General features: G+C 36.6%; 1 protein-coding gene across 4 annotated transcripts in view; it reads right to left on the bottom strand.

Moving 5' to 3' along the window:
• The window catches only part of MAP4K5 (mitogen-activated protein kinase kinase kinase kinase 5), a 115709-nt gene that overhangs the window by 71214 nt on the left and 20478 nt on the right, over positions 1 to 24017 (bottom strand). For all 4 annotated transcript variants that reach the window (XM_043918997.1, XM_043918995.1, XM_043918999.1 and 1 more), the window contains exon 3: positions 19469 to 19526. In XM_043918997.1, coding sequence (XP_043774932.1) covers positions 19469 to 19526 — 58 coding nt within the window. The remainder of the gene's footprint in view (positions 1 to 19468; positions 19527 to 24017) is intronic.

The following is a 24017-nucleotide window of genomic DNA, read 5'->3' as shown; positions in this document are numbered from 1 at the left end:
GTAAAAGGAGTTTAGGAGTTGATAAATGAGTGCATTTGTATTATGTAAATGCAATATAATGTATAAGATCTCGAGGTCTGGATTAACACCCCTGGATTTAAGTCTGGACTCAGCCATTCACTGGCAATGTAACCCTGGCAATCTAACTCTTTTGAATCACATCTGAATCCATTACATACTATATAAATTCATTCCTTATCTACCACTTTGGCTTCCTTATCCACCACTTCCCTAAACATTCCCTACATTTTAGTAACACCAGTTGCTGGCCATTTTTCTAACAGATTCTTATGTCCCCAAGTTTCTGTTACTGCAAGTCTCTCAGGTGGGAAAGTTGTGAGGAAGAGGATGGAGTGCATTTAGTACAATATCTGACACAGAATAAATGCAATAGCAGTATTATATGTTTGAGGCAAGAAAGATACAAACAAATCTGTTCTTCATTAGGATATCACCATAAGATATTTTTATTAGATAGTGTTTTGCAATGTTCTTTTGCAAAACAACATCAGGTTTAAAACCTGAGCCTTCTGTATCGTAGGTGTATTCTTCTACCACTGTGCCACCACGAAAGGCCTAGCTCTAACTTAGTCATCTTAGAATAACACACAAGGACCAAGAAGGAAAAACTTAGAAATTAGGTCTTAGATAAACAAACAAAATTCTCACACAAATCAAGAGACATTTTCCCCTTTATACAGCAACTTTCAATTGAAAGCCAAAACAAAATAATATTTTTGTCATGTCATAAAATACTTTTCAAAAAAAAATCAAACATTACCGATGTGGTTTATACACACATTTAAGTATGACACACCAAATTTATTCATAATCATGAAAGCACTCTTTTCAACAGTCCCTTCATGTAAACATTAATTGATATTTCAGTTAACTAATTTAATGTTAACAATTTTAAAGAACTAGATAAATCAAATAAGGACACAGTCTTGAAACAATCAAAATCTGAATAAAAATCTTTACAGAAAATTTAGCTTTTACTTGTAAAAGTGAGAAAACATGTACCACATGAATGGTTACATATACCCTAAATATAACAGCCTGCAAACAGAAGGGGATCAGTGAAGATAATCCAAAATAGACAATAATCTCATGTTCCCCATTATCAACAGAGGCAGCAACAGGGAGCAATTCTTGAAGATTATAGTAAAAACCTGCTCACCCAGATGTGGAGGCTTTGCTTGTCCACTTATGGATACAAAGAACTGTCTCTCCTTCCTCCTCCCTCTGAACTCTCCGATTAGAGTAGTTCTCACCCCTCTGCCTGAAACTTTTCCATTATATACTAAATTTTATTATTTATACAGGCTAATTTCAACAAGCAGGCTAGATTCCAGTCCATCCTTCATTTTATCAAGAAGCCCTGAATTACAATGAAAAGAAAGTAAAGAATCACCTTTGTTACATTATGGTTTGGATATCTACCTATTCACTTCCATGTGTTTCTTTTTAAATAATTTCTTTTTAATTGGAAGATAATTGCTTTATAATCTTGTTTTGGTTTCTACCATATATCAACATAAATCAGCCATAGGTATATGTATGTCCCCTTCCTCTTTAACCTCCTACCTACCTCCCTCCCCATCCCACCTCTCTGTGTTTCTGATTGTTTTTGGCGGTGAAATCTGGCTTCTGGGATCTTAGTTCCCTGACCAGGGATAGAATCAGTGCGATGTGCAATGAAGGCACAGAGATCTAATCACTGGACCACCAGGGAATTCCCTATCCACTAACTTTTCCTTTTTTTCAATTGGAGTATAGTTGACACCTACCCACTTTTAAGTGATCACCAAAGTCTCATCTATTGGGTCATCGAAAAAGCAAGAGAATTCCAGAAAAACATCTACTTCTGCTTCACTGACTACGCCAAAGCCTTTGACTGTGTGGATCATCACAAACTGTGGAAAAATCTTAAAGAGATGGGAATACCAGACCACCTGACCTGTCTCTTGAGAAATCTGTATGCAGGTCAAGAAGCAACAGTTAGAACTTGACATGGAACAACGCAGACTGGTTCCAAATCGGGAAAGGAGTACGTCAAGCCTGTATATTGTCACCCTGATTGTTTAACTTCTATGCAGAGTACATCATGTGAAATGCCGGGCTGGATGAAGCACAAGCTGGAATCAAGATTGCCGGGAGAAATATCGATAACCTCAGATATGCACATGACACCACCCTTATGCCTGAAAGTGAAGAAGAACTAAAGAGCCTCTTGATGAAAGTGAAAGAGAGTTGAAAAAGTTGACTTAAAACTCAACATTCAGAAAACTAAGATCATGGCATCTGGTCCCATCACTTCATGGCAAATAGATGGGGAAACAATGGAAACAGTGAGAGACTTTATTTTCGTGGGCTCCAAAATAACTGCAGATGGTGATTGCAGCAATGAAATTAAAAGACGTTTACTCCTTGGAAGAAAAGCTATAATCAACCTAGATAGCATACTAAAAAGCAAAGACATTGTTTTGCCAACAAAGGTCCGTCTAGTCAAAGTTATGGTTTTTCCAGTAGTCATGCATGGATGTGAAAGCTGGACTATAAATAAAGCTGAGCACCGAATAATTGAAGCTTTTGAACTGTGGTGTTGGAGAAGACTCTTGAGAGTCCCCTGGACTGCAAGGAGAGCCAACCAGTCCATCCTAAAGGAAATTAGTCTTGAATATTTATTGGAAGGACTGATGTTGAAGCTGAAACTCCAATACTTTGGCCACCTGATGCAAAGAACTGACTCACTGGAAAAGACCCTGATGCTGGGAAAGATTGAAGGCAGGAAGAGAATGGGACGACAGAGGATGAGATGGTTGGATGGCATCACCGACACAACGGACATGAATTTGAGTAGGCTCCGGGAGTTGGTGACGGACAGGGAATCCTGGCATGCTGCACTCCTTGGGGTTGCAAAGAGTCGGACACGACTGAGCGACTAAGCTGAATAACAAGTATCCTCATTCCAATTTTATCTGGTGTTCAGAAACTGGAATCTCAGTGAAACAGAGTACTCTAGCATTCCATGTGATTTTTACCTATTAAATGGCAGAAAATGTCTACTTAGCTAAAACTAATAGAGAAAAATTTTGGTGTGACTTCAAAATTAACATCTTCCATCAATTCAGATTTGAACTTTTTAAACAGTGAACATAGGGTACAAACATTTAAATTTACAGATTATGTTTAAAAATAAAAAACGTTAGATTTTAAAAATAGAAGTAAATATTGAAAAGCAGGAACATACCACTTAATCGGAATAGTTGCCACTTGTCCTATTTGGCCAAACCTCCTACTTTGGGATTTCTTTCAAGAACATTAACAAAGCAAACTAATGGTTGTTTAAATCTTTATAAAATTTCTGACTTTTAAAAAATTTACTGTACTTTTTCCATTTATATTTCCAGGAAACAAGATATCATAAAGCAAAACTAAAAAAAGTTTTAAACACCTATTTATTTTATTTTATTTATTTATTTTTTTTTTTTTTGGGTAAATCCATAATCTTGCCCAACTACCTTGGTACTTAAAAAAAAAAAACAACAACAAAAAACCGCAATTGAGAACCTAGGATAACCACATTTACTAGAACTACTGAGACAGTTCTAATTTTTTTTAAGTTTTTAGGTAGTTTTTATTTTTTTTTATCTATTTTTTTCATTTATTTTTATTAGTTGGAGGCTAATTACTTTACAGTATTGTAGTGGTTTTTGTCATACATTGACATGAATCAGCCATGGATTTACATGTATTCCCCATCCCGATCCCCCCTCCTACCTCCCTCTCTACCCGATCCCTCTGGGTCTTCCCAGTGCACCAGGCCCGAGCACTTCTCTCATGCACCCAACCTGGGCTGGTGATCTGTTTCACCATAGATAATATACATGTTAAACATCTATTTAAAGATATTTAAAGATTCCAACATATCTGAAAACTGTCTAATCTAGTAAAATACATCTAATTCACTATTTTATTTACAAATATTGGATTATTTCATAAATATTTCCAATTTAGCATTTTAAAAAACAAGTAAACACTGCAGCTCAATTCCAGAAAAATAAATGACCCAATCAAAAAATGGGCCAAAGATCTAAACAGACATTTCTCCAAAGAAGACATACAGATGGCTAACAAACACATGAAAAGATGCTCAACATCACTCATTATCAGAGAAATGCAAATCAAAACCACAATGAGGTACCATTACACGCCAGTCAGGATGGCTGCTATCCAAAAGTCTACAAGCAATAAATGCTGGAGAGGGTGTGGAGAAAGGGAACCCTCTTACACTGTTGGTGGGAATGCAAACTAGTACAGCCACTATGGAGAACAGTGTGGAGATTTCTTAAAAAACTGGAAATAGAACTGCCATATGACCCAGCAATCCCACTTCTGGGCATACACACCGAGGAAACCAGATCTGAAAGAGACATGTGCACCCCAATGTTCATCGCAGCACTGTTTATAATAGCCAGGACATGGAAGCAACCTAGACGCCCATCAGCAGACGAATGAATAAGGAAGCTGTGGTACATATACACCATGGAATATTACTCAGCCATTAAAAAGAATTCATTTGAATCAGTTCTAGTGAGATGGATGAAACTGGAGCCAATTATACAGAGTGAAGTAAGCCAGAAAGATAAAGACCAATACAGTATACTAATGCATATATATGGAATTTTAAAAGATGGTAATGATAACCCTAAATGCAAGACAGAAAAAGAGACACAGATGTACAGAACAGACTTTTAAACTCTGTGGGAGAAGGCAAGGGTGGGATATTCTGACAGAATAGCATTGAAACAAGTATACTATCAAGGGTGAAACAGATCAGCAGCCCAGGTTGGATGCATGAGACAAGTGCTCAGGGCTGGTGCACTGGGAAGACCCAGAGGGATGGGATGGAGAGGGAGGAGGGAGGGGGGATCGGGATGGGGAACACATGTAAATCCATGGCTGATTCATGTCAATGTATGGCAAAACCCACTACAATATTGTAAAGTAATCAGCCTCCAACTAATAAAAATAAATGGAGAAAAAAGAAAAAACAAGTAAACAAAGTATACTGCATTAATCACCCTGCACAAAGATTTCATTAAATTCCATGCCTGTATGCAAGGCTCACAGTTTTAAACAAATGATAATTTGCAAAATTTTAAAGTACCACCATGTAGTTCCACCATAATAAGGGGATATTGTGAGCAGAGAAGACTTGAGAAGGCAAATGAGGATTCTGATGATCACCTTTCTCAAGCTTGGTCTTGTCTGGCACTAACTACAGATTTGTTGAGCAAAACGAGCATCTGTAAAATGAGTTAAGAGGGTAGGCTGAAATTCAGACACAAACAGGAAAGTAGGGTGACACGCACAATCGTTTTATCTGCCTGCTTTTCTAAAGCAGTCCTGATGCCTCACCAAAGAGATAATAAAACTCAAAATGGTATCATTGATACTGTTTATTTTCAACACTTAAAAGTCACCATTTGTAAAATAGTAAAAGTACAGACTATAAAAATGAGATAGAGAAATGCTTAAATCACTCCTAAAAATAATCATTTGCTTACATACGTATACAAAGGGCAACAAAAATATAGGGGAAAATGCTCATTCATCTTATCAATTATTTCTGTGGCCAATTAAAATAATAGTTCTCTGTGCTAATCTATTTTTGCTCTTAACCCTAAGATTCACTTTAGGATTAGTATTAGAAGAGCCTCAAAAGTCATCTATTTTAGTGAAATTTTAAATATAATATTATACAATTAAATTACCAGGAACAAGTCAGTAAATCTGTAATAAAATTCAAGACTTTAAAATGATTATAAATTTCAATAATCTATTCTTAACTGGGGTGTAAAGTATAATTAAGTTACAGCTGAGATTTCATTTACTTAAAAAAAAATGTTTATCTTTTACCAGATGCAGGCTTTTTTCTAAGTCATATTGGCAAATAATTATCTTTTCATGTCTAAATAAAATTCTAAACCAGCTCATCTGTTGAATAAATACAAGGAAGCACTTTTGCATTATACTGGCTTTGGTGCAATTTTTTTTTAAGTTGCGAAGTACAGTCAAAAATTCATCTTTGAAATACAGCTGTCTCCAGAATTATTTGAGGCATCTGAACCAAATGTATCGTATTTTTCACATAAAACTCCCCTAACTCTGTTTGCAAAATGTGAAAAACACATCTACTTTGGCTTTTCGGAAAATGCTAAAAAAAAAAAAAAAGTATAAAAGTCTATGATTAACATAGAAATTATTTTTTTAAAGGCAAAAACAAAAGAAAACAAATCTGCAAATAAAACATATAATAATGAAATAACCCAAATGAATAAAATCACTGTCACAAACAGAAGACCAATTTCTCAGATTCTAAAACACAGATTATGAAAATAAATGAAACTATTTACTGAAAGAAAAGTATGTATATTTAAACTGTAAGAAAAACATTTCTAGGGTGACTAATTTTATAGTTATTTACTATTAATAAATTTACTGAAATCACAATTACTGTTAATAATGAATTAAAATCAAAATAAATAATAAGACCTGAACATCACAGATTAGAGAAGATATGTAGTATTAGTACCACAGACAATTGAGCAGCAAGTTCAGCAAGAAGCAGCAAGTTATCTAGAAGAGGAAAAAAATCAGGAAAGCCTTATAGCTTCATTCTAACTATATTCAAAGCAGAAAATGTCTATATATTTTCTGAGGGCAGGAGAAGAATGTATAATGTAATAATTCTATATCTAGTTGGCTGGTCATTCTCATTTAAAAGACAACAGAAAGTCATTGATAGTATTCCCCTGTACAAAGATATTTACTGAGTGTCCTCTATGTGCCTATAATATTTCTGGTGCTGAAATATAACAGTAAAGACAGATCACTAGTCTCATGCCTCTTAACATTCCAGGAGAGACAGACATTAAACAAACAATACAAAGAAATAAGAAAAATGTTATGCAGGCACATGTCCTAGAGAGAGAACTAAAATAACAAAGATCTGAGTGACTACTTTAACTTACGTAGTCAGAAATGGGTCTTAACGAGGCTACAACATTTAAGCTGAAATCTGAACGACCAGACGGACTTCTGGAAAAAGATCATGAAAATGAGTACTTCATGCAGAACAGAAGAGTCTGTTTAATCTTGGACTGATTAAATAAAAAAGGAAAAAATAAGAGGGGAGTAGGGAAGGGAAAAAGATACATGATGAGCTCAGAGAAATAGACAGGGCCAATCACACAGGGTTTTTTATAAGCAATGTTGAAAGTTTGAGTATTATTTATTCTAAGTGCAATTTCGAAGCTCCAAGAAGGTTTTAAGGAGGAGAGTATTATGATATGATTTGTATTTTAAAAGGACCATTCTGGTGGCTCTGTGGAAACTAGATGGCCGTAGATGGGAGGTCTGGGAGAGGAAATAGAGAGACCAGAGGGGAAAGATGGCAATAAGAAGTAGATGGATTCAGCATATGTTTTGAAGGTTGAGTCGAAGGAACTTGCTGACAGACTAACCCTGAAGTACAAGAGAAAGAGAAATCAAGGACAATGCCTATATTTTTGGCTTGGCTAGTGGCTTAGCAAAATGGGGAAGAGTGAGGGGAACAGCAAGCTTGAGAAGTACAATTAATCTGTGAGTCAAAGTTATGTTATTCTTGATATTCACAGGAAAATCAATGTGATGATATGATTCAACTTGGCAACAACTGATACAAAAAAAAAAAACAACAAGGACATGGAATGAAAGGACAGTGAGGACTGAATCTATTTAATTATAAAACTAAGCCTAAATAACTGGTATCTCGTAATTTTAAAAAAAGATATGCAGGCTAATACACATTCATGCTCTAGTATAATAAAAAAATTCTAAGACTAAAATCCTCAAATAAATTAACAAGCATCTGAAAACTGGGAGATGAAGAGGCAGAAAGAATATGAAGTTCAACATCTTTAAACCTATGAAGCTAATGACTGCTTCATTTCTTAAGTTGATAAATTAAAAATCCAAATTTAAGTATACTATTTAAAGTCTTGGAAGCCATCCTCTGATAAAACTACAAACTGTGTACCTTTCAAATTATCAGCAATAATAGTAAACGAAACCTCTAGCTATATTTTGTTTAAAATCTTCAAAAAACATTAAATACAAAACCTACTATAACAGAAGATCAATCATCTCACTAAGTTTTAAAATGAGTGACCGAGAAAGATTCAAATTGGGTTATAAAATAAAATTTAAAGACAATTACAAGACAAACACCTAAAAACCAGAGATCCAAAAAGAAAGTAAAATGATAGGCCTAAATATAACAGCATTATCCCTTTGTTATATGATACATAAATACAAACAAGAAAGAAGGGTTGGCATTACAAAGTTTCACAAAGTTATAATCAAAGCAAAAAGAGCATCAAAAAGCACTAAAATTAATAATTCTATTGAAAAATATTAATTATGTAAGACTGTCACAGACTAAATAAATCCAATATAATGACTCACATAAATATCAACAGTAACCAAAACAGAAAGTATAAGAGAAGAAAAAACTGCTATTCATGAAAGCAAGAATTACCATAAATATGAAGGTCTATGTGGCAAGAACTATAATATTTTCCTGAAGAGCTGAATAAGAAAAGTCCTTACCATTGTTAAATGCTATGTCTTCTACATTACTCTCACAAGGTTTTTTACACTTTGATAAAAATGATCTTAAACCTTTCCTGGGGAAAAAATTATGAAAACAGAAGGGAAATAACTGAAAAATAAAAGCAATGAAGATTAAAAAATACAATGAAAAATCAGAATTATCAAAAACAGGATAATCCTGAATTACAAATGGGGGGGGTGGGGAATCACTGAAACAGATAATAAAACTCATGCTTAAATGGAAATTCAGTTCATGACAAGCAACGCATTTCAAACCTACAAACAAAAGACATAGTTTGTAGTAAACAGCTTTGGAAAACTGTCTAGCCATTATATTCTTTGCAGTGGAAGATGGAGAAGCTCTATACAATCAGCAAAAACAAGACCGGGATCTGACTATGGCTCAGATCATGAACTCTTTACTGCAAAATTCACACTTAAATCAAAGAAAGTAGGGAAAACCACTAGACCATTCAGGTATGACCTAAATCAAATCCCTTACAATTATGTACTGAAAGTGGCAAATAGATTTGAGGGATTAGATCTGATAGAGTGCCTGAAGAACTACGGACTGAGGTTCGTAACACTGTACAGGAGGCAGTGATCAAGACCATCCCGAAGAAAAACAAATGCAAAAAGACAACGGTTGTCTGAGGCGGCCTTACAAATAGCTGTGAAAAGAAGACAAGCGAAATGCAAAGGAGAAAAGGAAAGATATACCCATCTGAATGCAGAGTTCCAAAGGATAGCAAGGGGAGATAAGAAAGCCTTCCTCAGTGATCAATGCAAAGAAATAGAAGAAAACAATAGAATGGGAAAGACTAGAGATCTCTTCAAGAAATTAAGAGATACCAAAGGAACATTTCATGCAAAGATGGGTACAATAAAGGACAGAAATGGTATGGACCTAACAGAAGCATAAGATATCAAGAAGAGGTGGCAAGAATACACAGAAGAACTATACAAAAAAGATTTTCATGACCCAGATAACCACGATGGTGTGATCACTCACCCAAAGCCAGGCATCCTGGAATGCGAAATCAAGTGAACCTTAGGAAGCATCACTACGAACAAAGCTAGTGGATGTGAAGGAATTCCAGTTGAGCTATTTCAAATCCTAAAAGATGATGCTGTGAAAGTGTTGCACTCAATATGCCAGCAAATCTGGAAAACTCAGCAGTGGCCACAGGACTGGAAAAGGTCAGTTTTCATTCCGATCCCAAAGAAAGACAATGCCAAAGAATGTCCAAACTACTACACAATTCTACTCATCTCATATTCTGGCAAAGTAATGCTTAAAATTCTCCAAACCAGGCTTCAACAGTACGTGAACTGAGAACTTCCAGATGTTCAAGCTGGATTTAGAAAAGGCAGAGGAACCAGAGATCAAATTGCCAACATCCACTGGATCACTGAAAAAGCAATAGAATTCCAGAAAAACATCTACTTCTGCTTTATTGACTATGCCAAAGCCTTTGACTGTGTGGATCACCACAAACTTCAGAAAAATCTTAAAGAGATGGGAATACCAGACCACCTTACCTGCCTCCTGAGAAATCCGTATGCAGGTCAAGAAGCAACAGTTAGAACCAGACGTGGAACAACAGACTGATTCCAAATTGGGAAAGGAGTACATCAAGGTGGTATATTGTCACCCTGATCATTTAACTTCTATGCAGAGTACATCATGAGAAATGCTGGGCTGGATGAAGCACAAGCTGGAATCAACACTGCCAGGAGAAATATCAATAACCTCAGATATGCAGACGCCACCACCCTTATGCCTGAAAGGGAAGAAGAACTAAAGAGCCTCTTGATGAAAGTGAAAGAGGAGAGCTGAAAAAGTTGGCTTAAAACTCAACATTCAGAAAACTAAGATCATGGCATCTGGCCCCACTACTTCACGGCAAATGGATGGGGAAACAATGGAAACAGTGAGAGACTTTATTTTTGTGGGCTCCAAAATCACTGCAGATGGTAACTGCAGCCATGAAATTAAAAGACGTTTACTCCTTGAAAGAAAAGCTATGACCAACCTAGACAGCATACTGAAAAGCAGAGACATTACTTTGTCAACAAAGGTCCGTCCAGTCAAAGCTATGGCTTTCCCAGTAGTCATGTATGGATGTGAGAGTTGGAACTATAAAGAAAGCTGAGCATCGAAGAACTGATGCTTTTGAACTGTGTGCTGGAGAAGACTCTTGAGAGTCCCTTGGCCTGCAAGGAGATCCAACCAGTCCATCCTAAAGGAAATCAGTCCTGAATATTCATGGGAAGGACTGATGCTGAAGCTGAAACTTCAATACTTTGGCCACCTGAACCAAAGAACTGACTCATTGGAAAAGACCCTGATGCTGGGAAAGATTGAAGGCAGGAGGAGAAAATGGCAACAGAGGATAAGATGGTTGGATGGCATCACCGACTCAATGGACATGAGTTTGAGTAAGCTCTGGGAGCTGGTGATAGACAGGGAGGCCTGGCGTGCTGCAGTCCATGGGGTCGCAGAGAGTTGGACACGACTGAGCAACTGAACTGAACTGAAAGCTCTTCTTTACACCTTAGGACAAAACTGTCCCTTATGAAGCAAACATTTAAATGTTGGCGGCTGTAGGAGAAAGGAAAATACTAGAAGAAACTGTGTGAAATAGCTTTAGAGCCGACTGTAGAAAAAGCCTATATACAAGAAACAGAGGAATAAAGGAGAATCGCCAAATTTACCTAAAAGGAAGAAAAACTTCCACACAGAAAAGTGCCATAAACAGAGTACAAAGACAGTAGACAAACTGAAGAAAACTTTTAAAACATATAAAAAGTAAGTATTTTTAAAGCATAAACAACATCCTCTTAGATCTGCTTCTGCTGTATTCCATAGGTTTTGGATCATTCTGTTTCCATTTTTGTCTGTAGGTAATTTTTAATTTCCTTTTTGGTTTCTTCAGTAGTCCACTGGCTGTTTAGTAGCATGCTGTTTAGCTTCCATGTGTCTCTGTTTTTGCAGTTTTTTTTTTCCCCCTTATAGTTGATTTCTAGTCTCACAGTGTTGCAAAAGATGCTTGATATTATTTTAATTTTCTTAAATTTACCAAGGCATCTTTTGCAGCCATGCACGTGCTCTATCCTGGATGATGTTCCATGTACACTACAATGTGTATTCTGTAGCTTTCCAGATGAAATGCTCTCTATATGTCAGTTAAGACCATTTGGTCTAATGTGTCACTGAAGGCCTGTGATTCCTTATTGATTTTCTATCTGGATGATCTTTCCATTGATGAAAGTTGGCAGGAGGGGGAGGTTAAAGTCTCCTACTCTTACTGTGTCACTGCTGATTTTTCCTTTTATGTCTGCTAATATTTAACTTATATATTTAAGTGCTTCTATGGTGGGTGCATGTATATTTACAATTATTATATCTTCTTATATTTATACCTTGATCATTACATAGTATCCTTCCTTGTCTCTTGGAACGGTCTTCAAAGTCTATTTTGTATGACATAAATATTGCTACTCTGGCTTTCTTTTGGATTTATATTTGCACAGAATAACTTTTTCCATCCTCTCATTTTCAGTCTTTATGTATCTTTAGATCTAAAGTGAGTCTCTCATAGGCAGCATATATATGGGTCTTGTTTTATACCCATTCAGCCAGTCAATGTCTTTTGGTTGGAGAATTTAGTCTGTTTACATTTAAGGTAATTATTGATATGAAGTGAAGTGAAAGTCGCTCAGTTGTGTCCAACTCTTTGCGACCCCATGGACTATATAGTCCATGGAATTCTCTAGGCCAGAATACTGGAGTGGGTAGCCTTTCCCTTCTCCAGGGGATCTTCCCAGCTCAGGAATAGAACCAGGATCTCCTGCACTGCAGGTGGATTCTTTACCAACTTAGCTATCAGGAGTTCTTAATGTCATTTTGTTAATTGTTTTAGATTTAATTTTGTAGGTTATTCCCACCTCTCCCTCTTCTTCTTTTTTCTTTTCTCTTGTGCTTTGAAGACTATTTCAGTGTTGTGTTTCAATTCCTTTTTTGTGTGTGTGTGTACATCTATTAAAGATTTTTGGTTTGAGGCTACCATGAGGCTTTTGTATAGCAATCTATGCATACGCATGATTGTTTTAAGTTGCTCATCTCTTAGTTTCAAATGCAATTTAAAAACCCTGCACTTGACTCTCCTCCCCTCATGATTACTGTCTTTGGTATCACATTTTACACGTTTCATGAATCCCTTAACTGCTTATTGTGGATATGGATGATTTTACTACTTTTGTCTTTTAACTTTCCTATTAGTTTTGTGTATGGATTATTTCCTACCTTTACTATATGTTTGCCTTTACTGGTGAGCTTTCCAAATAATTTTTTGTTCCTAGTTGTGTCCTTTTTTTTTTTTTTTTAACCTAGATAAGTTCCTTTATCATTCATTGTAAGGCTGGTTTGGTGGTGCTGAACTCTTAGCTTTTGCTTGCCTGTAAGGCTTCCCAGGTGGCACAGTGGTCAAGAATCTGCCTGACAATGCAGGAGACTTAGGAGACGTGGGTTTGACCCTGGGTCAGGAAGATCCCCTAGAATAGGAAATGGCAACCTACTCCAGTATTCTTGCCTGGAAAATTCCATGGACAGAGGAGCCAGGCAGGTTACAGTCCATGGGGTCACAATGAGTTGGACATGACTGAGCACACACACAATGGTTTGACTTCTCCATCAAATGTGAATAAAAGACTTGCTAAATATAGTATTCTTGGTTGTATGTTCTTCTTATTCATTACCTTAAATATACCATGTAACTACCTTCTGGCCTGCAGAGTTTCTGCTGAAAAATTAGCTGATAGCCTTATGGGAGTTCCCTTGTATGTTATTTGTTGCTTTTCCCTTGCTGTTTTTAATATTCTCTTCTCTGAAAGTCACTCAGTCTGGTCCAGCTCTTTGCAACCCCACGGACCAGAGAGTCCATGGAATTCTCCAGGCCGGAATGCCAGAGTGGGTAGCTGTTCCCTTCTACAGATCTTCCCAACGGAGGGATCAAACCCAGGTCTCCCACACTGCAGGCTTACCAGCTGAGCCACTAGGGAAGCCCAAGAATACTGGAGTGGGTAGCTTATCCCTTCTCCATGGGATCTTCCTGACCCAGGAAATCAAACCGGGGTCTCCTGCATTGCAGGCAAATTTTTTACCAGCTGAGCTACCAGGGAAGCCCATTCTCTTCTCTATTTACCTTTAATTTCTGCCATTTTAATTTCAATGTGTCTTGGCGTGTTCCTCTCTGGGTAAATTCTGTATGGGACTCTCTGTGCTTCCTGGACTTAGGTGGCCATTTCCTTCCCCAGGTTAGGAAGTTTTTAACTTTAAAGCCTCCAATAATTTGGAATTCCTACAGTGCAAATATTACTGCACTTGATGTTGTCCCAGAGCTTTCCTGTGTGTGTGTGCTAAGTCCCTTCTGTGTATCCAAGTCTTTGTGACCCTATGGACTGTAACCCACCAAGCTGGTCCTTATTTCCTTTTATTCTTTTCTCTTTTTCTTTCAGCAGTAGTGATTTCCAATACTCTTTCCAGCTCACTTATCCATTCCTCTGTATCATTCAGCCTACTGTTTATTCTTTCTACTTTTCTACTCTTTATTACTTCTAGCGAATTTTTCATTCAGTTATTGTATTCTTCATCTCTGGCTGTTCTTTATACTTTCTAACTCTGTTAAATACCTTTAACCTTCATTTTATGCATCTATTCTTTTCCCTAATTAAACAGGAAAGCTTTTGAATAGCAAAGGAAACCACTGACAAAATGAAAAGACAACCTACTGAATATGAGAAAATATATGCAAATGATATGACCAATAAGGGATCAATACCCAACATATATAAACAGCTCATACAACTCAACATCAAAAAAGCAAACAACCCAAGTAAAACATGGGCAGAAGAACTGAACAGACATTTTTCCAAAGAGGATATGCAGATGGACAATAAGCACATGAAAAGATGCTCAATAATCATCAGGGAGATACAAATCAAAACCACTTGCAATATCACTGCACACCTCTTAAAACAGCTATCATCAAAAAGAATGCAAATAACAGATGTTGGTGGGAATGTGGAGAAAAGGAACCCCATTTACACTGTTGGTGGAAATGTAAACTGGCGCAGCCACCATGGAAAACAGGTTTCTCAAAACAACTAAAAATAGAGCTACCATACAACTCAGCAATTCCACTCCTGGATATACCTCCAAAAAACTAAAACACTAATTTGAAGAGATACATGTTCCCCGAAGTTCATAAGTAGTCAAGATATGGAAGCAACCTAAATGTCCACCAACAGATGAATGGATAAAGAAGATATAGGGTATGTGTATAAACACATACACACAAGAATACCATTCAGTTACGAAAAAGTTATGAAAATTATGAAATCTTGCCATTTGCAGCAACATTGGTGGACTGGAGGGCATTAGGCTAAGTGAAGTAAGTTAGATAGAGAAAGCCCAATACTGTATATCACATATATGTGGAATCTAAAATATAAAAGAAACCACTGAATATAACAAAAAAGAAGCAGACACACAGATACAGAGGACAAACTAGTGGTGACCAGTGGGGGTGGCAATATAGGAGTGGTTGAGTGGGAGGTATAAACTTGGGTATAAAAGTGAAGTGAAGTCACTCAGTTGTGTCCAACTCTCTGTGACCCCATGGACTATAGCTCACCAGGCTCCTCCATCCATGGAATTTTCCAGGCAAGGAATACTGGAGTGGGTTGCCATGTCCTTCTCCAGGGGATCTTCCCGACTCAGGGATTGAACCCGGTCTCCTGCATTGCAGGCAGACACTTTACCAGTGAGCCACAATGGAAGCCCACTGGGTGTAAGTTAGGCTATAAAGATGGATTGTACAGCATGGGGAATATAGCCAATATTTTGCAAATAATTGTAAATGTGGTGTTACCTTTAAAAACTGCATTAAATATAAAAAATTTTAAATAAATAAAAAAGACAACCTGATAGAACTGAACAAAGCATAAGTGTAAATAATTAAAAGAATATTAAAATGGCCAAACACTGAAATCATATCAAATCAAGAATCTACTGGGCTTCTGTGTTATTCTTTTGGGGGGTAAGAATTTAAACATTAGTCAATCTCTGCATATGAGTGAAGCTGAACACAAAGGCAGCAACTTTAAACCTAAGAAGTGAGAAATTGCAATCTTTCAGAGCCTTAATTTATGAACCCAGCAACTAATCCTTAATGTGTTAAATAACTACATCACATAATGGTATGCTTTCTTTTTTAAGGTTTGTTGAGAAGTCAGAATTGTAGGATTTTAAAAATATACTCATTAATTCATGACCTGAATTATAATAAAAAGTAGGCTATACCCTTAAGTCAAATAAGTGAAACTGCATTATGATGAGCCCAGTCTACTTGCTGAAGGCAGAGAAGGGATAAACATCTTCGTTTCCTCTGCAAATTCAGCCCATTCATTATCTGGACTGTAACTGTTCCTTGAATGTAACTTGAATATTTATTTGCTCAAGTAACCCAAGAGAGGCAAATGCATGCATAATTCTGTTACATTCTCTTCCATGTGTGTTAATGACATTTTGGAGATCATTTTACACTTATTAGGTGGAACTTAGTAAGAGGACTCTAAAAGAGTATTATTACAGATTATTATTATCCAAGAAAAAAAGGATACTGTGCCCTATCTGAAACCTTGTTTATAAAGTGACGCTGCATGTTACCTCAGTAATCTCTCCAGAATGAACCATATACACAATGATCAAAATACTGTATTTGAAATGTAAAACCATTTTAATTGTGCAAATTAAGAAACCTGTTGCCATAATTATGGTCACACCATTATTCTACATGTTTAATTTTATGAAGCAGCAAGTGAATGCCCACCTGGTCAAAAAGCATTACTCCTCATTCCAATGACCTTTTTTGTAGAAATAGAAAAACCCATCCCAAAACTGGAGAAGGCAATGGCACCCCACTCCAGTACTCTTGCCTGGAAAATCCCATGGACGGAGGAGCCTGGTAGGCTGCAGTCCATGGGGTCGCTAAGAGTCGGACACAACTGAGAGACTTCACTCTCACTTTTCACTTTCCTGCATTGGAGAAGGAAATGGCAACCCACTCCAGTGTTCTTGCCTGGAGAATCCCAGGGACGGCGGAGCCTGGTGGGCTGCCGTCTATGGGGTCGCACAGAGTCAGACACGACTGAGGCAACTTAGCAGCAGCAACAGCATCCCAAAATTTATGTGGAATCTCAGGGGACCTTGAAGAGCCAAAACAATATTAAAGAAGTACAAAACTGATGACTCACACGTCCTGATTTCAAAACTTACTACAAAGCTACTAAAATCAAAATAGTGTAATACAGGCACTCTACAGACATACAGACCAACTGAATAGAATAGAGAGTCCAGAAACAAACTTTTGCATATACAGTCAAATGACTTTTGACAAGGGTGCTAATAAGACCATTCAATGGGGAAGGACAGCTTTTTCAACAAATGATACTAGGGAAAAGTGGGTATCTATAGGCAAAAGAATGAAGCTGGACCCTTATCTAATACTGTATACAGAAATAAATTCAAAATGGATCAAAGACCTCAGACTATAAAGACCTAAGACCATTTCTTTCATCAAAGAAAACATAGGGCAAAAGCTTCATGTTATTGGATTTGTCAACGATTTCTTGAGTATGACACCAAAGGCTAAGGCAACTAAAGAAAAAATAGACAAATTGGACTTCATGAAAATTTATACTGTTTTGTGCATCTACAAACACCATCAACAGAGTAAAAAAGCAACCCACAGAATGAGAGAAAATATTTGCAAACCATTTTTCTGATAAAGGACTAACCAGAATGTACAGAGAACTTCTAAAAGTCAACAACAATAGAAAACAAGTTGATTAAAAAATGGGTAAAGGATTTGAGTAGGTATTTCTCTAAAGCAGATATACAAATGGTCAATATGCACATGAGAAGATGCTCAACATGAATAATCCTTAGGGAAATGCAGAAAAACAAAAAAACCTACAATGAAATACCCCTCACATCCATTAGGGTGGCTGCTATAAAAATAAAGAAGAAAAATGGCAAGTATTAGAAAGGAGGTGGAGAAACTGGAACACTTGTGTATTATGGATAGGAATATAAATTGTGCAGCCACTATGCAAAACAGCATGATGGTCCTTCAAAAAGAATAAAAACATAATTACCATATGATCTAGCGATACCACTTCTGGGTATATAATGAAAAGACTGAAAGCAGGGTCCTGAAGAAATATTTATATGCTCACATTCATAGCAGCATTACTTACGATAGCTAAAACGTAGAAGCAACCCAAGTGTCCCATCAACAGATGAATGAATAAAATGTGGTATTTACACACAATACAATATTCAGACTTGAAAAGGATGAAAACTCTGACATATGAGACAACATGGATGAACTTTGAGGACTGTTTCACTTGGTTAAGGTCTTCCCTGGTGGCTCAGTCAGTAAAGAGTCTGCCTGCCAATGTAGGAGACCTGGGTTCACTTGGTTAAGTGAAGTAACTCAGGCACAAAAATACAAATACTGTTATTCCAATTACAGGGAATGCCCAGAATAATCAAACTCACAGAGACAAAAAAAAGTATAATGTTAGCTGCCAGGGGCTGCCAAAAAGATGGGAATGGGAAGTTATTTTTTAAGGAGTATAGAATTTCAGTTTTAGCAGATGAAAAGCATTCTGGAATGGATAATTGTTTTGGTAACACAACATTATGAATTTTTTTTTATGAATGTATTTTATACACTTAAAAATGGTTTGAATGGCAAATTTTATGTTATGTGTACCTTACCATAGTATAAAAAAAAAAAGAAAAGAAACTGGAGAAAAAATGAAAGTTACTAATGCTCTCATTACAAACGTTTAGGATGATTCCATGGTGGTCCAGGGGTTAAGAAACCGCCTTGCAATGCAAGACACAGGTTTGATCCGTTGTCTGGGAAGATGCCACATGTCCTGGAGCAACTAACTGTGCTCCACGACTACTGAGCCCATGCTCTGGAGCCCAGGAGCCACAACAACTGAGCCTGCTGGCCACAACTACTTAAGCCCGTGCACTAGAGCCCGTGCTCAGTCACCACGATAAGAAGCCTGAACACCACAACCAGAGAGCAGTCTATGCTCTCTGCAACTAGAAAAAGCCTGCACACAGCAACAAAGACCCAGCACAGCCAATAAATAAATAACATTTTTTAAAAAGAGAAACTTTTAGGATATCAAAATTAAAAAGTGCTTCAAGTTTTATATAGTAGTTTTATTTTCAAAGCAAGTTACTCAATACATTTCAAAACAAACGACCTTTTGACAGAAGTGTAAAACAAAAGCATTAGGCTAAAGCCAGAATTATCAAACCTTATCAACCAGCGAGGGAATGGCTGATATATAAAATATAATTATCCTGAATTTCACCAAATATTTCTCCCAAATCAGTGAATACTTTATTAATCAAATTATCATAAAAGCTAAAACTGAAGTTAAAATTTTCACTACAATCTTAAAAAGCAAATTACTTAAGATTGTCAATGTGTCCTTCAATTTTTGAATGTGCATATTACAAATTTTATTTAGTAACAAAACTACTACATCAAATTTGTCTTTCATCAACAACCTCCAATGGAATTTCATACAACCATGCTGGAGATATCCTACTGCCCTGACAACATAAAAAGACTCTTTTGGAAGAAGGGAAACAAGGAAGGATATACAGAGAAAGGTGTTCAAAAATTATTTTGAGAGTTTTAATACATACCAGGCTCCAATTTGATAATTTTTACTGCAGCCAACTCTCCCGTATGTATATTTCTGGCCTAAAATAAAAATGAAAATAAAAATTTTTAAAAGTCTGTCAACTATATAAAAGTTACTTGGTACTTTGTTAATTAGCTACTTATCAATCAGGTTTTTAACAAAGCTGAAAAATAAAATCTTTATTTCCAATGAAATGAGAATAATAATTTTCCCAGTAAGGAAAAATATAGAAAAAAATACACACACACACACACAAAACTACCTTTAATCTCACCACTGAAAGACAACTACTGTTTAAAATTTTGGTTTCCTTCCAAGTCTTTTCTTACACTTAACTTTCCTCAATTAAAAAATTTACTCATGGTTTTTATATATTTTATAAATATAGTCATATGTCATTAAAGGAAAATAAAAATATCAAATCATGTATCTTACTATCCAGAGGAAAAAAGCTAACATTTAGTCTACATGTTTCCTTTTTTGCCCTGTGTGTGTGTGCTCAAATGTGTATGTGTTGCACAAGACAGGTCATCACAGTCTTCTACAATATGGTGTGCAGTTCAGTTCAGTTGCTCAGTCGTGTCCAACTCTTTGTGACCCCATGGACTGCAGCACCCTAGGCGTCCCTGTCCATCACCAATTCCTGAAGTTGACTCAAACTCATGTCCATTGAGTCGGTGATGCCATTGAACCATCTCATCCTGTCGGCCCCATTACCTCCCACCTTCAATCTTTCCCAGCATCAGGGTCTTTTCCAGTGAGTCAGCTCTTTGCATCTGGTGGCCAAAGGATTGGAGTTTCAGCTTCAGCATCAGTCCTTCCAATGAATATTCAGGACTGATTTACTTCAGGATGGACTGGTTGGATCTCCCTGCAGTCCAAGGGACTCTCAAGAGTCTTCCAACACCACAGTTCAAAAGCATCAATTCTTGGGCACTCAGCTTTCTTTATAGTGTGCAATGCTGCCTAATTTTCCGTTGATGGTACATATAAGTTATTTAACTTATCTGCTATTAATGGACTTTTAATAGGATTAGGATTTAATAGAACCTAGGATTTTAATATTATTTTGGAATTAGAAATATATATATATATCTTATAGCTTTATATCTATCTACCTACAGCCTTATTTCCCTCAAATAAATTCCTAGAAGAGAAAATATTTACCACTTAACAAAATATCATGGACAGACTTAGTATAAATAATACTTCAATGATTATCACAGCAAATATTTTAGCACATATCAAAATCTATCAGTAAGGCAACCTATAAGCATAATTGTTACGTCAAAAGGTATGTGGATTTAAAACGGACATACTGCCATATTGCTCTGAAAAAAAATTATTGGGATTTATACTCATGCCTTGGAGAAGGAAATGGCAACCCACTCCAGTATTCTTGCCTGGAGAATCCTCGGGACAGAGGACCGTAGTGGGCTGCCGTCTATGGGGTCTCACAGAGTCGGACACGACTGAAGCAACACAGCAGCAGCAGCAGCATACTCACGCCTAGCTTAGATGTTAAGTCTATGTCTGCCAAGTTCTATTATACAGATTTGTACTAGTTTCAAAAAATTAGATATTTTCTCAGTGCAATATATACTTTTAAGTGGTTCATACAACCATTCTTACTGCTAGATATTAGGGATATTATACATAGTTTTTTCATTGTTTAAGATTTTTTTTAAATGGATTCTAATGAAATGACTAGGTCAAGGGTATAAATATGAACATTTAAGGCCATCAACACATACTGCCAAAACGGTCTAAAAACATTGTGCCGACATACTGTCGTGTATAGTCGCTCAATCGTGTCTGACTCTTTGCCACCCCATGGACTATAGCCCGCCAGGTTCCTCTGTCCATGAATTCTCCAGGCAAGAAGTGGGTTGCTATTTCCTTTTTCAGGGGATCTTCCCTACCCAGGGATCAAACCCAGGTCACCTGCTTTACAGGCAGATTCTTTACCATCTGAGCCACCAAGGAACATATTAGATGATGCTAATATGAATGTTCATTTTATTACACTCAGTGGCACACCATATGTGGAAATGCAATTTAATAATCTAAAACATTTTTCACTTCAGTTTATTAGATTTGAATGTGAATTTTCACACACATAAAAAGGAGCATTTAGTAAAACAGGACAGTATGATTACACTTTTTTTGCTAGATTAAGTAGGCCATGTTACCAAAAGACAGCGGGAAAGAAAAGGGAAGGGAATAGAAGGATGACAAAGACTATAGGAAAGACAGTGTCAGAAGGGATATTTTTAGAAATGACGTATAGAGGGTGAGAAAATAAAAGCATGGGGACAGTGATGCAGAGGCAGTCACACACAGAAAGGTAGAAGAAAAAAAGGATTTTTTTCTACAGTAGCAGTCTCAAATATGTTGTGATGAGAAGTTCATATGTTTTCTTCATCTATCATGATAAACAGGGTAAGGTAAAGTCTCAGGAAGAGAAAACATGTTATCTCACCCGTCAATGGCCACCCTCCCCCAGCTGCAAGAGGACAGCCAGAAGCTTCACCATCATTCCTACCCTCTCTTCTTCCCTGTCATTAACAGAAGAATCATCTCAAGTCTTTCCGCAGCTCCTAAGATCTTTCAGCATTTTATATCCATATAGTAGAATATCACTCAATGATAAAAAGAAACGGTGGGAGTAGCACAGAGTTTCAAGAGGGAGGGGATATATGTGTACTTATATGGCTTATTCATGTTGTTGTATGGCAAAAATCAACACTACACTGTAAAGCAATTATCCTCCAATTAAAAATTTTAAAAAAGGAATGAGCCATAGAATGGACACATGCATATGTATGGATGAATCTCTTCGCTGAGTCCCTAATAATCAAAACATTGTTAATCAGCTATACTCTAATACAAAAAAAAATTTTTTAAACAAACAAAAAACCCCAAAACAAAACAACAACAAAAAAGAAATGAGTCGTCGAGCCATGAAAAGATCTGCTGCTGCTGCTGCTAAGTCACTTCAGTCGTGTCCAACTCTGTGCGACCCCACAGATGGCAGCCCACCAGGTTTCCCCGTCCCCGGGATTCTCCAGGCAAGAACACTGGAGTGGGTTGCCATTGCCTTCTCCAATGCAGGACAGTGAAAAGTGAAAGTGAAGTCGCTCAGTCATGCCCAACTGGTAGCGATCCCATGGACTGCAGCCCACCAGGCTCCTCCGTCCATGGGATTCTCCAGGCAAGAGTACTTGAGTGGGTTGCCATTGCCTTCTCCTGAAAAGATATGGCAGAACCTTAAATGCATATTAAATGAAAAAAATCAGTCTGAAAAAGCTATATACTATATGAGTCCAACTATACGACATTCTAGAAAAGGTAAACCATAGAAAAAGGGAAAAAAACGGTGGTTGCCAGGGGTTTGGGTGGAGAGCGGTGAATAGGTGAAGTGCAGAAAATTTTCACAAAGGTGAAACCAGTCTCGGTATGAAACTCTAATGGATACATGTCATTATGTATCTGTCAAAATCCACAGAACTGTACAACACAAAGAACAAACCTTCATGTAAACTATGAACTATAATAATATATCAATATTGGTTGAATAATTGTAATAAATATACCACACTTAATGTAAGATGTTAATAAAAGGGGAAACTGCGTGGGTGGGTGGGTGAGGTGTGGATAAATATAACTATGTATCTGCTCAACAAGTCTATAAATAGAAAACTGTACTAAAATTAAGCCTATTAATTATTTTAAAAGAATACATATAAAATTATATTAAGTATATTGATATTTTCAGACATACTGAACCAATATTTATGATTAGAAACAATACAAATATGTTATATTTCAATTTAACAGACCCAAAATGAAGATGCAGGAACTAAGGACACCGTTTTTAAGAGATTCTGAGGGACTCAGAAAGGAACAGATCATTGAAAAGTTTGAACAAGCACAGAATCACATAAAATAAAGATGGTATTTTAAAATTCAACTACACCACGTATAAGCCAAAATCTATTATCTGTCATTACAGAAATAAAAAGTAAAGAATATAAGCTAAAGCTTCCACTGACAGGATAAACATTTAAGTGTCAGTCTCCATTTTGAAGACATATTTCTGTTCTCTCCAAATGAAGACCCGATGGGCAAAAGTTCATACTCTGTAATTTTCCAGCTGGATTTTTAAAACAGAAAGCAGTACCAGGCTCTTTTATAATGAAAGGCAAAGAGGCTTTCAAAAAAAAAAAAAAAAAGATCTTCTAAACAGAGACTTTACAGATTCAATTTACTAAAGAGATCTTTCAGAAATTTAACTATACAATTTCACACTTTAATCCAGTGGAGTCATACATGGTACTAGTTTTTGAAACCCAACATTTCCTTTTGACAAATTAAGTGTGATATTCTCAAGTATTTTTGTTTCTTAACTTTAACACATAAGAATTTGAAGATTCTGTGCTGCATTTGTAAGAGGAACTAACAAATGCCACAACACCTCTACAAGAAGATCTAAATTATTTCTGATTCCCACTTATCTTAGAGGTTACTGCTATACGCTAACACTTAGA

The sequence above is a fragment of the Cervus elaphus genome, chromosome 12 (assembly GCF_910594005.1).
Source record: "Cervus elaphus chromosome 12, mCerEla1.1, whole genome shotgun sequence".
NCBI lineage: Eukaryota > Metazoa > Chordata > Mammalia > Artiodactyla > Cervidae > Cervus > Cervus elaphus.
Note: the sequence above shows the minus strand (reverse complement) of the source record. Positions and strands in the feature narration are given on the sequence as shown.